The sequence below is a fragment of the Echinops telfairi genome, unplaced genomic scaffold (assembly GCF_000313985.2).
Source record: "Echinops telfairi isolate 266 unplaced genomic scaffold, ASM31398v2 ScPeMD7_7458;HRSCAF=8496, whole genome shotgun sequence".
NCBI classification, from domain to species: domain Eukaryota; kingdom Metazoa; phylum Chordata; class Mammalia; order Afrosoricida; family Tenrecidae; genus Echinops; species Echinops telfairi.
In genome coordinates this window covers 46,247,545-46,264,259 of record NW_022111358.1, presented here as the reverse complement: position 1 = coordinate 46,264,259, position 16,715 = coordinate 46,247,545, and the positions used below count along the sequence as shown (strand labels likewise).

The following is a 16,715-nucleotide window of genomic DNA, read 5'->3' as shown; positions in this document are numbered from 1 at the left end:
GAGCTGATGCCAGGGGCTTAGGTGGAGAGCAAATGTTTTGAGAATGATGAGGGCAATGAATGTACAAATGTGCTTTACACAATTGAAGTAGGTATGAATTGTGATGAGTTGCATGAACCCCTAATAAAATGATTTTAAAAAAAAAGACTTCCGTCCAACGAAAACAACTCAGCGAGGTCATGGAAATCATGGTCTCTGAGGCGATCACCTCGATTTCCATCCAGGCTCTACCTGTGTGACTGCCTCTCTGTTTTCCCTGCTGGAGAGGGATAAGTCGGGGCGTGTGTGTCATGAAGGCACAGAGAAGGGCGGCTGTTTACCGTTTGTTTTCTTGTCTCTGTTTCTAGTGAGCCCGAACCACAGATTTTGGATTTTCAGACCCAGCAGTATAAGCTCTTCCCGCTCCTGGCCAACGCATATGCTTTCCAGTTCGTAGGCGCTTACATGAAGGAGACTTACCATCGGATCAATGAAGATATTGGCCAGGGGGACCTGAGCGAGCTGCCCGAGGTACGTGCCAAGCAGCCTCTGGGTCTCGGCCTTGCCTGCCGGATAACAGCCAGAGGGAACCCCCAAGCTGCAATGTCCTGAGAAGCAGCCGCCTGTTCTCCAGAAAGCCACACCCTGCTTCTCCGACGGGAAGCTGGCTGGCTGGCGAGCGCGGTGGGCTTTGCTGCTTCCGTTTCAGAAGTGTACTGCCAGCCCGGGTGGGGGGGTCATTGTCAGTCACAGGGCCTTAGGTGATGCCCAGGTTGCCAGGAAGCGTAGTTCCGGGTGGGGGCGCTGACTGGCCGGCCATGCAGGACAAGTGTGTGGCTCCAGAGTGAGTGGCAGTGGCAGCGGACCCAGTACGCTCTCTTGCTGACCCCGGGCGCTCGACAGCACAGGGTTCTGATGGCCTTGGGCGCTTCCTTTTCAGCTCCACGCCCTCACCGCCGGGCTCAAGGCTTTCACCTCCTGGACCACCAATGCGGCCATCGAGGCATGCCGGATGGCTTGTGGGGGACACGGCTATTCCCATTGCAGTGGCCTCCCCAACATTTACGTCAACTTCACCCCAACGTGCACCTTTGAGGGCGAGAACACAGTCATGATGCTCCAGACGGCCAGGTGAGAGCCTCCTTCCCGACCTGCGAGCACTTCAGTCTCCTCTTCGGCTCCTGCCCCTCACCCTCATCTCCTGGGAGACTCGTCACCGAGCCAGTTCCTGTGAAGGTAGCCAGCCCCGAGCACATCATCACAGGTCTGGTAGGCGCAATGGTACAGCGATGAAAAGTAAAGATAATAGTAAAGTCAGAGAGAGCATGAGAGATAAGAGATTGAAATAATGGAGTCAGACAGGTTTCATGGTAGCATGCTCACCTCAGCCCCGCTCGGTGGTCCACGTGGAGAGAGAGATTTAATGCTAACCAAGGCTTTTATATGCTCTGTGGACGTGCAAGCCCTCTAATTACAGGCGAAGACATACAATACATCACAGGAAAGGGTTGTGCTATAGGTAATACAGTAATGGGAGGGGGATGATCTAGGGGTAGCCACATAATAGGAAGGGGAGGTAATAAGTAGCCCATGGTCCTTAACAGCAGGGAGTGGACTCCACCTGTGGTGGGCCCAGACAGTTGTCTGGCGACTGACTGCCTTCAGGGAGGTAGCTTGACAATCGGTTATCATTAATTACAAGCAGTGTCCTAAGTCTAACCTATACTTGGGGGAGACGACTTGGGAGAAATCTTTGTTTACCACAAGTTGCGACCCCACGCACAACAGAAGACACACTGCAAGGTCCTGCCCACCCTCACAGCTGTTCCCGGGCCTGAGCCCACAGAGGCAGCCACTGGGCCTGTCCGCCTCCTTGAGGGCCTTCCGCCTTGTCCCTGCCCCTCCACTGGACCAAACATGATGTCCTTCTCCAGGGATGGGTCTCACCTGAATCCCTGCCCTCTTTGCCTGAGGCGTGCTCTGGCCTGGCTTCTTCTGGCAGTCCACATCTTTCAGTCCTCTTCGCCCATTAGCAGCCCCTCGTTTACCAGCTGGAACAGCTCCCAAGGTGTTAAGTCATTTCAGGTGTGTGGGATTTTGGGTTCTCAAGACATGTGTGTGCTGGTGCGGTTTAGGTTCCTGATGAAAAGCTACGACCAGGTGCACTCAGGAAAGTTGGTGTGTGGCATGGTATCCTACCTGAACGACCTGCCCAGTCAGCGCATTCAGCCCCAGCAGGTGGCCGTCTGGCCCAGCACGGTGGATATCAACAGCCCTGACAGCCTCGCCGAAGCATACAGGCTCCGCGCCGCCAGGTGCGCTCCCCTCCAGAGCCAGAGGAGCCTGTGGGGGCTCTGCAGAGAGGGAGGCACGGGGGAGGGGGTGGGGGGACGGGACTGTGTGCTCGGAGCTCAAGTTGTCTTCCATGCCTTAACAGATTGGTAGAAGTTGCTGCAAAAAACCTCCAAGCTGAAGTAAGTCGCAGAAAAAGCAAGGAGGCAGCTTGGAACCTCACTTCCGTCGACCTTGTGCGAGCAAGTGAGGTCAGTGGTTTCCTCTGCCCACTACAGTTCTCCAGTGGCCTCATCAGGCTTGTCCTTGTCCCCCCAGGCCTCACGCGGTCGTCTTCTCTCTAGGCACACTGCCACTTTGTGGTCGTTAAGCTCTTTGCAGAACAACTCCACAAAATTCAAGACGAGTCCGTTCAAGCTGCCCTACGGAATCTGTGCCTTCTGTATTCTCTGCATGGAATCAGTCAGAAGGCTGGGGACTTTCTTCAGGTAATTCCCAAGGTCAAGTCCGAGCTTGTTGTTTTTTGGTAGAAAGCCAGTAGTGGTCTAGTGCGCAGCCGTGCGCGGCGCAGACGGGTCTTTGGTTTCCTGCAGGGGAGCATCTTGACGGAGTCACAGGTCTCCCAAGTGGACCAGCGGATCAAGGAGCTCCTGATGGCCATCCGCCCGGACGCCGTCGCCCTGGTGGATGCCTTTGACTTCCAGGACCTGACGCTCGGCTCCATCCTTGGCCGCTACGATGGGAATGTCTACGAAAACTTGTTTGAGTGGGCCAAAAAATCCCCGCTAAACAAAACAGAGGTAAGGAGGAAAAGTCTTCGGTCAATTAAGAAAGGTCTTGCACACCCAAATAGTCGCAGAGGGTTTCCGGGGGCTTCAAAGGTTGTGGGGAAACAGAATGAAGGGCCGCCCTCCCCTTCATACTTGTGGGCTGCAGTGGGTGGAGGGTGTTGCCTGCTCTCCTCTCTGTTCACCCAGTTTTCTACACTGAGCTGCTAGAAATACGACTCTGTCAGTTAACAAGAGTAAAACGAGTAAATACAACTCAGGGACTTTTTATAAAAGCTTTTCTCCCCCTGACCTTTGAAAAGCTGGGAAGACCCACCTAGAATTGATCTCTTCTGTGAACTCTTTAAAAGAGTGTGAGCAACAAGTTCAGAAGGGGGTTGGGTCATCCACATTAAGCAGGTTTGCTCTTGAAGGGCTAATAATGAAATTATTGAACGTTCCCCCCAAACACGCACAAAATTAGGATGCAGTAACGTTAGTGCCCCATGTACTTCCTGCTGGTGAATTTCAGTGACGGTTAACCCACGCCAGGGCATTCGTTTGGATCCGGGTCCACACACAGACCCTTGTGCTTTCTGATGAACAGCGTTGGGTTGCACGTGGCAAACCAGTCCTTTCTTCTCCTCCCCCCTACAGGTCCATGATTCCTACCACAAGCACCTGAAGCCCCTGCAGTCCAAGCTGTGATTCCAGAGCGCCTCGTGGCTGGGCCAGATGGGCTCCAGGAGGTGGTCTTCACAATGAATTCCCAGAGCTGTAGAGCAAATGAGAAACTGACCCTTTTATTCCCTTAATGAATGAAAGCTGGGGGGAAAGATTCACAAACTTCTGAGATTTGGGTGGAAAATGGATGTGTTGTAAGTGCAATTCACACTGAAAGAGACCCATTAAGCGTTCAGACAAAGCTTTAAGAAACGCAGTGTGGCTTCCCTCTGTGATGCTGCTGATCTTGGTAGATAATCGATTAACGGGATGTAACTACTAAGTAGTTAATAATTTTCAGGTTTTAATTACTACTAATCACTGGATATAGGCGTGCTTTTAAGCAAAGGTATTTTTAAAATGGCATCAAACCTTCCAGGCTTCCCTGCTCCCGCTAGAAGCGGGCCGTGAGGGAGACGCACACCCCCAGGAAGCACAGTGTAGTCTGTCTGCAGGCTTGCCTGCCTTTGCCCACAGCTTGCTCCCCCATCTGACTAGTCATGTAATCAGGACTTGACCTTCCATGCAAAGAATCCATAAGTTGTCATTGCAGTAGCTCGACCACTTCCTCCCTTGTCCCCAACGTCTCAGGAAGGAGAAGGTAGCAAAGTCACCTTGACATGGGGCCTCTGTCATACTGCTCTGGCTCTCTTCCACCCCCCACCCCCCTGCCCTCGGGAGGCGCCTCCTGCTGAGAACAAGGATAGGAAGAGCCCTTGGCCGAGGCACTGCAGCAACTCTGGTGACCTCAATTGGTTAGATTTTCTGGGACAATTCAGATTCCAAATACTCTGTCATCCATATGCCATGGAAATGCTTGAAGTATTGGGAATTAAAAACAATAAAAGCCTTTCACCTCTTAACCCCCAGAAGTAGCACAATAAGCCTTTCAAACCACATTTTCTGGAAACTGAAAAAAGTATAAATGGAGGTTTCCATAGCCTGGTTCTCATTGTCTGTTTTATCTGCTTTCAGTGTTTCTAGGGGCTTTATCTGAATGGCTAGTGTCCTTTCATATGAAATCTAGTTGACACAATCATTCTCTATTTCAAGGAGAGACCTCTTAATGCATTTTCCCCCTTAAAATCAGTAACTCAACACAAATCATTCTGTGTATTTTTTAACCTGTAGCTGCCCCATCAAACTAGTTGTTCTTGAATCAGTCTTGACAGATAGTCTAATTCAATAGCAATATAATTTCCTCAATACCATCCACTCTCCTCCTGGGACCTGACATAAAATCTATACTCCATTGCACCTGGTGATACAAAGCCTTCCACTTACAGCAGAAGCACTGTGTGAACCCAAGCCTTGATCTTTCCACCGGTAGAACTAGAACACACCCTGTCCTAACTCCTTTGGGGCATCATCATCTGACAGTCATTCAGGTTATGGGAAATAACAGCGAGTTCATTTTAAGTTTCTGAACCTTGAGCTGTTCGACGCAGAATTATTTCAGACTGGTGAAATACCGTATGCACAGGTGACATCTGTGGGCAAGACCTGAAGGTGAGGTGACACGTCTTCACCAGAGCTCTGGGCCCTTCTGAAGATGTTGACAGCACGGCTGCCTTCAATCCCATGCTTGGAGTTTTCTTCCCACATTAATCTGATAATTTAACACTTTTCCTTAAGATTGGAATGTTTGTACTGAACTTCTCATTGTAATCAGAAAAATAAAAGACTAAAATATCACGGACTTGTACTTGTAAGAGGAAAAGAAACGGTGTGACACATCACGAGACATAGTGGGTTTTAATACTGGAGTGGCTGACCCAGCTTAGTTTTCCCAGCAAGCCAGCCTTGGCAACCAATGCCGTCGTTTGTCAGAGCTCTGGTAAACCATCGTCAGACAAAAAGCAAAGATAAATTTCTACCTTCAAGATAATGTTGATTAATTGACTATCCGCTTTTGTTAGGTAATACTGGCTTAAGCCTTTTTAAAGAGTATTCTGAGCAGTATATGAAATTAGGAGCTGACAGCTCCTTGTAAAAGCTGGTTGATCACTCCTCCTCCCATGCTGGGAGCACTAGTGTTTGAGGCTCTACCCCCCACACACTGATGTGTGTCAGTGTTGGGACATGAGTGACCTCAAAGCACAGCCCCAAAGCCTCTGGAGATGTAATGTTCTTATCTTTTAGAACATTAGTACTGCTAAGTACTGGCTTGTCTTCAGAACATCACCTTGCCAAAGTTTCCTTGACAAGCTTTTAAAGGACCCCTGCTGGTAACCAGCCAACTTACCCCTGGAGGTGGAATGCACTTCTGTAGCTCACAGTGGATCAGATCGTTGAGGTTTGCCCCTGTGCAAGCCTTGGGTTGGAGAAACGCGGCTTTCTGAATTCATGAGGTTGGGAAGCCTCCATTCTTAAGACAACTGCTGCTTTGCTAAAAATATATCCCCCTTCGCTTGTCCCCACCATCCACCACCTTTCCATTCACCTTAGCTGGCAGGGAGTGAAGGAGATGCTGCTGTTTGAATGTGGGTGGAGTGGGAAGAGAGGCCTCACAGACCCCTGGGGAGGAGCAGTGTCAGGAAGTGGGGTCCATCAGAGACCCACCGTTCAGAGGTTCTTCCCACTGACTCAGTGGGTTTTGATCTTTTTTTTTTTTTCCCCCAGAATCTCAGCTGGTTAAAGATTTACTATGTTCTCAGAGGGTCAGACCAAAGCACAGCATAAATGACTCTTGGAAAGCACTTAGCGTTTTGAAAGATGGATGATGGTAGGGTTTAGGTTCTAGCTACCCAAACTGAGTAAGCATTTCAGGGCCCATTCCTGTGGCCTCTGTAGTAAACAATCCTATCGGGAATTAGAAGCAGTAGCAGACACGTCGGCTGCAGATCAACAAATTCCTAGATTGTAGGAGTTGTGCTGTTTTGCTTTCAACATCAGTAGGCCATTGGTGGTCTTGGAAAGACAGTCTACCTGGGCCATTCTTTTTTTTTGGGGGGGGGGGGGGGGGGGGGAAATAAAACAAGTCTTAATTAGAAGCCATTCGTTTTTACAAATTATTTTTGGATGCTAATTAGGTGATTTTCAGATTGACTACTAATTTGTGAATACTTACTCCAACTTCTCTGGTTTCCATGAAGTAACTCGTATCCTTTGGGGCAGGTAAATACTTTTTGCCTTCTACACACACACACACACACACCCACTTTTCTTTCACTGTTGTGGTTTGAATGTGGGTCTCGAACCATCTGCATTTTAGCACTTAACAGCCCCAGCTGGATGCTTCTGGGGACAGGAGTTCAGAGGGGGGAGGGGATGGGGCCCAGAGCATATGGCTCATGGATACACAGGATGGGTCTTTGAGCACCAGTTAATCAACCACTAACCCTCTCACGGAAACGGAATATCCCTTAATAAAAACATGTGCTTAGCACACATCCATGTGTCCATGTCCTTTTGTTGGGTTTCGTTCAGGCTTCGAAACGTTGAGGAGGGCCCAGTGCATCCTTCAAGCTATGGGATGTGGGCTAAAGGAGCACACGTGAACCTTTTAATTTTAAATTCACCCCCGCCCCCACCCCCCCCTGTCCACCTGAGGAACTTTCAGTGTTCCGTGTTCGAGGACAGTGTCCACCTGTCAGCCAAGGAGAAGCCTACTGGCCGAGCAGGCCAGCCGCCCTCAGCCCAAGGCAGCGTCGAAGCAGCTCCTAGCAACGCGCCGAACTGCGACTACTGGACAGCCGTGGCAAACGGCCGCCGCGAAGCACCCTGGGAAATGCAGTTTATTCCGGCGTCCCTCCTAGCTTGGCTCTGGTGGGTGAACGGGCGGCGGACTACAATTCCCAGGATGCACTGTTCCCGCGAGAGGTCGACTTCCGCTTGTCCCCGAGGCGGGAGGCCTGGCCCAACTGGATTCCTGTAGGACCGACTGGCGGCTGAGGCTGCAGCAGCCCCGGCGGCCGCTCCGAGGGGCATGACGTGTAACCGAGGGCTACCGGGGTGGGGAGCGTAGAGGCTGCACGCGGTGCCGACATAGGCACCGTGCGGGCCGGGCCGTCTTTGCCCCAAGCGGGTGACCGGCGTGGGCTTTGCCAAGGGGCGGGGGCGGGATTTTAAAATGCCTGGCACGGGTTTGGCTGGGATGGGATGAAGCGAAGGGACTCTGCCCCTTGACCCTTTGCCAACCCCCAGCCGGAGTGATACCGACTCAGCGCGACCCTGTGGGACCGAACAGAACTGCCCGTATCATTCCCAAGTCCGTCAGCATTATGGACCTATCTTTCTCTTGGGCTCCGATCTTGGTTAACTGCCCAGCGCTTTAACCACTGTACCACCAAGGGGTTGTTTTGGCCATTGAGAGCTGCTCGGGAAACCCCCGCAGCTTGGGCCACTGAGGCAGGATCCCCTTGGATGGGAGATGGGGACTTTCCGTGGTGTTAGGAGGCAGAGCATGCTGGGACTCGCCCTGGAGGTTGCCATTCCAGACCCAGACCAGACCGACCCTCCGGGCGCTTCCAGCATGCAGGGTTCCCAAGACCACAGCTCACTGCGGTAGATTGGCTGGTGGGATTGAGCGCTGCCCTCCAGGTGGTCCTTGCCTGGGAATGTCCCACCAGATAAACCCCGATTTCTACTCACAGGACAGAGAAAGAGAAGCGTGCCTCTCCATGCCTTCCTGCGGAAGCATGCCAACAATCCGTTTGGGCAGCCTGGAGATGTCATTCTGAGACAGCCGTCTGTCTTAGGTGAGTGGGATTTGCACGTAGCGTGGAAAGAGGAAAAATTCCGCGGTCAGTGAAGGAGATGGGGGTCCCTGTAGGCATTGTGATTACGTATTGGGCTGCGATCTGCTGGGTCTGCATTTCAAAACCGTGAACCACCCTGCATGATGGACTCTGCTCCTGTAAAGAGTTGCAGTCTGGGAAACTCAGCAGGGGCAGTTCTGCGCTGTCCTAGGGGGTCGCTGTGAGTCAGCATTGACTCGATGGCAGAGTTTGGCCAGGGAAGGCAGTGTGAAGGGGGCCCACGGCTCACACCTGTGGTTCTGGCCTCCTTTCTGAACTGGGTGCCTGTCTGTCATCCCCGCACCCCCCACCCTCCAGAATACAGGGTGGGGCTGCTGCACTGCATGCTACGCAGATCTCAGAAAGCCCATTACGTGACCCAGACTGCTCTGCTTCTGAATTGCCGCCTGAGAACCTCTTTTTTAAAAAAATACTTTTATTAGGGGCTTATACAACTCATCATAATCCAAACATACATCAATTGTGTAAAGCACACTTGTACATTCATTGCCCTCATCATTCTCAAAACAGTTGCTCTCCACTTAAGCCCCTGGCATCAGCTCCTAATTTTTCCTCCTCGGAACCTCTTGAAGGAGTAACTCAAGAGAAACCTTGGTGGGCCTCTGGCTCAGGCACTGGGGTTAACCGTGCGTCATCTTTCCGCAGCCCACTTGTTAACAGGCCAGGAGGGGCCTGGTGCGCGTGGAATTCCAAAGGGAGCCAGACGGTGCCCCGCAGCCTTGAGATGGTAGGTGGGATGCAGAGTGGGACATCTGGAAATGGGGCCTCTTCTCCCCCCAAACCTTGACTGTACACCACAGTGAGAGGTGGGTGGGTGAGCAGAACCAGACAGCACCCCTGGAGGAGCATCATGGAAAGTCACGCCGCTCTCAAAGGTCAAATCCAACAATAAGCAAGCCACGGATGTTTAGCTGAAAACGTTTTTCCTTGTCTGGCACGGGGATTGAGGGGGCCTAAAGACAAGATGAGCAGTCGAGGATGCTACATCCTGGCCGGAAAGAGACAGGTGTGGCACCTGGCAGTTAGTGGTGAGCGGGTGCTGGCGTCATGCTCAGAATTAGCCCTTTCTCAGGAGCTCTAAGAACACACAAAGAAAGGAGGCTGTCTGTCTCCTTGCACAGGGGTTCCTTCCCTTGGCAGCTTGGCAAAGGGGAAGCAGTTCATTCTGCATTCCCACCTGGCACATCTGCTTCAGTGCACCTTTCTCTGATTCTGTTAACTCACTTGGTGTTTCTCGTTCTAGGCAGCAAAGACCAAGAAGGGATTAAAAGGTAAGTGAAGAAATGGAGCGTCCCCTGTAAGGGGTGTGTGTGTGTTTGTGTTCCATCTCCCCACTTTCTGAGACTCCAGAGACAATTTAGATACTAAAACCAAACTCATTGCCATCAAGCCGGTGACAACCGATACCAATCAACCCTTGAGGGGAGGGCACACCTGCCCCTGTGAGTTTCCAAACTGTTAACTCTGTTTTTGGATCATTTTCCTGGGGGCCTTCCAGCTCTTATCACAATCCACACATCCATGTATCAAGCATATTTGTACGTGTGTTGCCATCATTTTTTAAACATTTACTTTCTATTTGCGCATCAACGTCAGCTCCTTTTTGCCTTCCCCGCCGGCCTCCTGACCCCTTGATAAGTTGTAAATTATTCTTGTTTTTCTATCTTTTACACTGACTGTTGTTTCCGTTCATCCACATTTCTGTTGTTCATCCCCCGGCGGGCTGGGGTTTATGCACTGATGGTGGAGATTGGTTCCCGCTTCCTCCCCTCCTCCCTACGCTTCCTCCGACCTTTCTGGTATCACTACTCCTGTTTCTGTGTCAGACCTGGATCCCGTGTGTTATACCAGTGTACATGCTCCGGTCTAGCCTGAAGCACAAGGCAGGACTGGGGGGCTGTCACTCTTTCTCACGCAGACCACCTGGTGATTTCACACGGCTGACCTTTCCAGCCACAGCCCACCACAGAACCACTACGCCACCAGGGCGCCTTCACTCAGGCCAGGGGTTCTCAACCTTCCTCACACCGCGACCCTTTCATACAGTTCCTCATGTGGTGGTGACCCCCCAGCCAGAAAATTATTTTCGTTGCTACTTCACCTTGTCATTTTGCTACTGTGATGAATCGGTGACCCCTGCGGAAGGGTCGAGACCCCCAGGTTGAGAACCGCTGGTCTAGACGCAGCTATGCCTAAATGTAGGCAGTCCATCCAGGTGGAGGGGTGGGTTCCCCGTGGGGCGGCTGACCTTGAGATCAGCGTTCAGGCCAAAAAGATGGAGGCTTTCTGAATCTGTAACGACTCACAGTCTGGGAAAAACCACTGGGGGAAGTTGTGCCTGGCCCTTCCGGGTCGGTTGCTGTGCATCAGAATCTCTCCGTGGCAGTGGCTTTGCTTGTAGGGTTTCGTGTCTAAGGAATGCAGTTGGTGGGCTGGGTTACCCATCCGACTGCTCATTGCAAGGTCAGCCCTTCAACCCCCTCACCCACTCCTCCCGCAGGCAGATGAGGCTGCCTGGGCTTAGAGTCTCCGTGGAGAGCAGTTCTCCTGTAAGTTGGGAGGATGGAAAGCATATGCATAGCCCCGCCTGCCGCACCAACTGCTCTAATGCCGCATTTCGAATGAGGCCCGTGTCCGTTGTTGCTAAGTGCCACAGACTCGGTTTCAACTCGGAGCGCCCTCGTGAGGGCCAGCCCCGCACCGCCACCGCGTTCTCCGTCCACTTTGCTTTTCTCACCTGTGGCTGGTTCGTGGCTACCCCTGCCTCACCGAGCAAGTCCTTCCACGCCCGTTTTCCAACAACTCCCGCGGCATCACTGTGTCACACACTGCTCATTCACGCAGCACCCCCAGTGTTTGCGCATAAACAGCTGTAACTCACCCTGGGAGCCACGCCCCGTGGTGTGTGCCTGGGGAACCACGTAGAATGTGGAGGGGCCCGAAACACTTCACCATCACTCCTTGAAGAAGCGTTTTTCCCATTTCTGTCCTTCCTGGGGTCTGGTTGCTGGCGTGGTAGCCCGCACCTTGGCTAATAGAGGGAAGGTGAAGGGCCAGGCCCTCACCGGCGAGCTGCAGGGCCGGGGCTGAGGGCTCCTGGCGGCGTCCTTACTTCCTGAAACCCTGGCAGCTGCTTCTCTGTTCCAGGCTCCATCGATGACGTCCTGGGTGACCTCTTGGGGGATGACAGTAAGTAACCCTCAGTTAGGTCCCCCTGCTGCCGCCCTTTAAACCCGTCTTCTTCGTTGACGGAAAGCAGCCGTTTCAAAGTGTACAGCCCCGCAGCGCTTAGGGTACAGAGTCACGAGGTCTGGCCTCGTCACTGTCTGCTTCCCGGGAGGACATTCTCCCCCGAGCAAATCGCCGCAGGCCCTTCTCTAAGAGTTCCCTGTGGATCCCGAGAGCTGTCCCTTGCACTGTACCTCTGTGTCCACTGTGCTGAGGGGCAGCACTTCAGGCTCACCAGGGACCGTCAGTCTGCGTGTCCTCCACTTGGCCCTGGGGAGCCCACAGAGCCCAACCACAGGTGCCAGCTGATGGGGCTGGGGACAGAAGTGACACGCCGTTCTTCCCTGGACATGGGGCGGGACTCTTTGCTTGGCACCAGTTGGCACTTAGGGGCTGCCTTCCTGCTAGAAAAGAACCAGTCTGTGGGGCACCTTCCCTCCTCCACTCAGAGCCTCCTGACAGCAGGAAGGTCTGGGGGACAGCTTGGTGCGGGAAAGGGGACCCTTCCCACCGTGGCTCCAGGTCTCCTGAGCCCGGTCATACCTTTTCCGTGTTCTTCTTTTTCCTCCAGCCACCCTTCCTGAGAAGCCCGTCAAGCTAGCCCCTCGCGCCAGCAACGCCCCAGGCGGGTCTCAGCCACTGCCTTCGAGGGCTAGAACAAAGTAATCGCCTTTTGGAGTTCTTAGCCCCTCCCAGCCCCCTGCCCGCTCAGTGACCATCGCCTTCAACGTCGGTCATTTCCACCCCTTCCCCCAGCTCCCTGGTCACTCACCGAAGGAGCCCGGGTTGGCAGGAGACCTCGACAGAAAACCCTAAGTCTTGCCTTAGCGTCCATCCTGCCTCTGGTGGCCTCTGGACAACTGTCTGCCCTGCCCTCGGCCTCGCTTGCCTAATCCTCAGATGAGAGGCTTGTCCTGGGTCCCTGGGTTCCAAGTCCCGCATGTTCTTCTAAGGTGTTCAGGGTTCTCCTGGAGGGGGTCTGTGCCTTCTCAGCCCTTCACCTCCCCGTTGACCAAAGCAGCCCTAGCTGTGCCTCTCTTACCTACGGATGTTTTTAAAGAGTTGATTCTTAAAGGGAAACCTTGGCACAAGGCGACCTGGGAAGCCCCTGATCTCCCAGAGATGGGTCTCTCTAGGGTCACTGGGCCCTAAGCCCCTCTCCCGGTCTCAGCGTTCCCCAATGCAGTAGAGGTCCCAGGTGGGCTGACCCCCCCACTCCGCAGGTCCCTGCTGGAAGACGATTTCTTCGGCACCATGGCTGGCCTGGCGGGAGCTGATGCAGAGGTGAGCTGGCCCGTCCCCAACCCCTTGCCCAGAAACAGGGATCCCTAGGGGCTGGGAGGAGGACCCAGAGCAAGCTCTAACCCCGCCTGCAAGTGCCGGGTCTCTGGTGACACAGTGACTGAGTGCTTACTGCGAAGCCATCCACGGATCCACAGGAGAAAGATGTGGCCATCCATTTCTGTAAAGATGACGGCTTTGGGCATTCTGAGGGGCCAGTGGGCTCTACCCTGCCCTGTGGGGGCTGCTGGTAGTCGGTGCTGACTGGCCAGCACTGAGTTCGGGTTTCCACTGGGGAGAGTGCCCAGGAAAGCGAGCTCCTGGGGCCAGAGGTGGAGAAGGGCTTCTCTCCCTCCTGGGGGGACAAAGGGGCAGTGCCGTCTGTCTGGTCTCCACAGCTGAGCAGCCAAGGACTGCAGGAGGGGGATTGAGGGACCCTCCCGCCAACGGCCCCTTGGTGGAGGGCTGCTCCGCCCTAGGAGCCAGGGGAGGGGCTGGAGCCCTGTGTGCTGTTGGAGCCTTGACTGACCACTGCTGTCCCCCCGTGCCTCAGGTTTCAGACGTCTCGGACGCAGACCCGCAAGCCATGCTCCAGGGCTTGAAGGTAACTCGGCCCGGGCTTGAAGGTAACTCGGCAGCCGCGTGGCCCCCCCCACCCCCCCCCACCCCCGTGTTCTTGGAGGCGGTGCCGACTGGTGGCAGGGCAGGGGTCTATGGCTGTCCTATGCCTACTGAGAGGAGATGGAGCTTACCCCCAAGCTGCCGCCTGCCCTGCCGTATGGGCATGAGTCAGCCTCCCAAGCCTACTGAGATGGCCCCAGGTGGAGAGCAAGTTAAGAAGTCCCCCGGCTCAGACTTGCTCTCAACTTTTCTCCACCGTGTACATGCACACACCGTGTACATGCACACACACACATACACACACACACACACACACACTTCCCCTGCCTGTCCCCTTTGCCCAGCTGCCCTCCCATCACCTCATGCACAAAGCCCACCCCCGGCATGGTTCATCCACCATGATCTCACAAGCTCACAACTCTGCCCCCTCCGGACCTCATGCCCCTCCTTCTGCTGCCAGGGGTCTCCTGCCAGCCCCTCCTGGTTCACCACTCAACCATCGGTTGTGGGTTCACCCTTGGCTTCATGCTGGGGGCTCTGCCAGTCGGGAGTCTGTCCCCTGCTTGGTTCCCGATCCCACAAAGAATCTCACTCCCCATTGCCAACCGGCTGGGTCCCCAGATGTGGCCTTTGAGTCCCATGAGCCAGAGCCGACGGCCCGTTCACCCTGCACCCTGCTCCCGTTCGGCCCGTTGCCCTTCTCCCTCACCTGCCTTCTCTGAACAGCTTTCTCATTCTCTCGTACGTTATTCATAAGTCTCCCTCTGCCGGGGCTCCGGTGCCCCTCCCCAGGGGGCAGGTCTTCACTGAGGCCACTGTCACTCGAGCAGAGCGCCCCGCTGCCTGCCTCCCTGCTTGCTCCAGTGTCCTGTGAGCACATTGTCCCAGGGACTGTTCGTTGCCCTCACGCAGCCACCCATCCCCTCTCCTCCGTGGCAGCTCAGGTCCCCTGACCCCAGGCCTGCTGAGGACCAGACTTGCCCTTGACCCCACACAAGGGGGGGTTTCTCTGCCTCGGGCCCCTTCTCACAGTCCAGGGAGGGAGGGAAGGTTCCTTGGGAATCCAACCACTTCACCCTCGGTGCAAGCTCAGAGCTCCAGCATCAGCGAAGCTTCTGAGAACCTGGGTGGCACCGGTTCTCGGCCCTGTGGCCTTCCCTGCCTCCTGGGCAGACTGGCCCGTCCTGCAGGCCTTCGTCAGACAGCTTCACATAGGAAAAAGCACCGCTCAAAGCAGCCAGTGGCAGCCCCACCTGAGCCCTCTCCACCCAGTGCCTGGACCCCAACCCGGGGAGATTGCTTCAGCCGTGCCCCACCCTTGCTCGATCCGCAGTGCCGGCCCTCCCCCCCGAGAAATACCAGCTGCTCAGACCTACCCAGGCCTTGGGGACAAACCCTCCCCCCCACACCGTCTCCCTAGGACATGGACGACATGGATGCCGACCTCCTGGGTCTGAAGAAGCCCAGCCCAGCCTCAAGCAAAACTGCTGCAAAGGCCTCTGGGAAAGAAGAGCCACCTGCCATGCCCAGGCCGGCCCCCGGGGAGAAGGGTGGGTGAGCAGGATCCAAAAGATCCCTGTGGATCCAAAAGATGATGGACAACGGGGTGGGGGTGGGGGTGGTGTATTTCCAGGCCCTTTTGGAAGCCGCCTCTCACTCGGCGCCCTGGTGGTCTAGCGCGCTGCTGACCACACGTCCGTCAGCAGTTCAAAACCACTAGCCTCTCCGCGGGACCAGGCTGAGGCTGTCTGCTCCTGTAGAGGACCCTGTTCTTTAGGGTCCCTCTGAGACAGCGTTGACTTGTTAGCAAAACACCTCGAACGAGGCTTTCTACTCCCAGTCCCAGAAGCCAACAGGGGCAGTTCTACCACATCCTGTGGGGGCGCTGAGAGTGGGCACCCGCCTGACGCGACGGCAAGGAGTTTTTGTCTTGTACCAGGAAGGCTTTCCACTCTGCCTGGGATGTTGGGGCTGAGGGGGTGTGTGAGGGGTGGGGCCGCTGGCTGAGCTCCCGCCCCTCCTAAGACTCCTTCACTTCCTCTGAGCCCACAGGAGAGCTCCTGGAGAAGCCCTCTGTGCTCAGGTGGCAAATGGGATGGTGGTCCGATGTGTGTCTCAGTGTGGAGTGGCCTGAGCTGGGGGAGGTGGTGTGACCCGGCTCAGGAGGTAGCTCCCAGACCAGCAGCCTGTGTGAGGACCGGGGAGTGGGGCCCCTCCCGGAGCTGAGCACACAGCTTTGAAGGAAGCGCCCCTCCTATCCTGAGTGGTCAGAGAACCTGGCTGGTGACTGGACCTTCTCTTTGCTCCCCTGTAGGAGATGCTGCTCCCCTCAAGAAGCCACCTCCCGGCCCCGGCAGCGGAGGCGGCAGCAACAGCTTCGGAGCTCAGCACAGGAAGTTCCCCTTCGAAGGTACTGGAGACCCTGTGCCCCTCCTCTGGCGTGCTGGACTGTGAGAGTGCAGTGGGTGGGGGCAACAGGCCCAACTGAGGCGCACCACTGAGCCCCTCAGACAAGAGGGATGCAGAGAGCAGAGCCCTCATGGCAGGGAGGGACTGGTGTCCTGGGGAACCTGTGTGCAAGGACTCTGAGGCTGGAAATGAAAAGCCAGATTTGACCCGTCATAAGGTCTGTTTCCTCTATGCGGTGCTGCCGGCCAAGTCGGGGGCAACAGGGGAGCGGGGACACTGGGGTGCCGGCGGGCAGCCCCGCACCACTCTCCTGACTCCCTGCCCCCTCGCCCAGCCTCATCTCGGTCAAAGCAGCCCTGGCCCTACAGATAGAATCAGACCAAACGAACGCACAGCCATCCAGTCAACCCTGACACAGGGACCCTCCAGGACAGAGCAGACCTGCCCCCTGGGGTTCCCGAGACTATGGATCTACAGGATCGGACAGCCTCCGCTTTCTCCTTTGGGGGGTCTGGGGGGTTTGAACTGCCCACCTCCTGGTTCGCAATCTGGAGAGGCTGGTTCACAGACAAGAGCAGCCAGCAAGCTCCTCAGGGAGGTGGCCCCGGCTCGAGGGCTTGCCAAGCGCCGTGGTCCCACTGGGCTTCTCCCCCCC

At 55.1% G+C, this 16,715-nt stretch overlaps 2 protein-coding genes across 3 annotated transcripts in view; both read left to right on the top strand.

The window, feature by feature from the left end:
* The window catches only part of ACOX1 (acyl-CoA oxidase 1), a 17,969-nt gene extending 12,513 nt beyond the window's left edge, over nucleotides 1–5,456 (top strand). For both annotated transcript variants that reach the window (XM_045299342.1, XM_045299341.1), the window contains exons 6-12: nucleotides 348–510; nucleotides 920–1,110; nucleotides 2,115–2,294; nucleotides 2,417–2,522; nucleotides 2,616–2,759; nucleotides 2,865–3,071; nucleotides 3,696–5,456. In XM_045299342.1, the coding sequence (XP_045155277.1) occupies nucleotides 348–510; nucleotides 920–1,110; nucleotides 2,115–2,294; nucleotides 2,417–2,522; nucleotides 2,616–2,759; nucleotides 2,865–3,071; nucleotides 3,696–3,746 (1,042 nt within the window). In that variant the 3' untranslated portion in view covers nucleotides 3,747–5,456. The remainder of the gene's footprint in view (nucleotides 1–347; nucleotides 511–919; nucleotides 1,111–2,114; nucleotides 2,295–2,416; nucleotides 2,523–2,615; nucleotides 2,760–2,864; nucleotides 3,072–3,695) is intronic.
* Nucleotides 5,457–7,780: 2,324 nt separating this feature from the next.
* The window catches only part of FBF1 (Fas binding factor 1), an 18,144-nt gene continuing 9,209 nt past the window's right edge, over nucleotides 7,781–16,715 (top strand). The window contains exons 1-10 of the mRNA XM_045299500.1: nucleotides 7,781–8,267; nucleotides 8,357–8,461; nucleotides 9,167–9,248; nucleotides 9,765–9,792; nucleotides 11,669–11,710; nucleotides 12,321–12,411; nucleotides 12,973–13,033; nucleotides 13,584–13,634; nucleotides 15,072–15,201; nucleotides 15,966–16,063. Coding sequence (XP_045155435.1) covers nucleotides 8,134–8,267; nucleotides 8,357–8,461; nucleotides 9,167–9,248; nucleotides 9,765–9,792; nucleotides 11,669–11,710; nucleotides 12,321–12,411; nucleotides 12,973–13,033; nucleotides 13,584–13,634; nucleotides 15,072–15,201; nucleotides 15,966–16,063 — 822 coding nt within the window. The 5' untranslated portion in view covers nucleotides 7,781–8,133. The remainder of the gene's footprint in view (nucleotides 8,268–8,356; nucleotides 8,462–9,166; nucleotides 9,249–9,764; nucleotides 9,793–11,668; nucleotides 11,711–12,320; nucleotides 12,412–12,972; nucleotides 13,034–13,583; nucleotides 13,635–15,071; nucleotides 15,202–15,965; nucleotides 16,064–16,715) is intronic.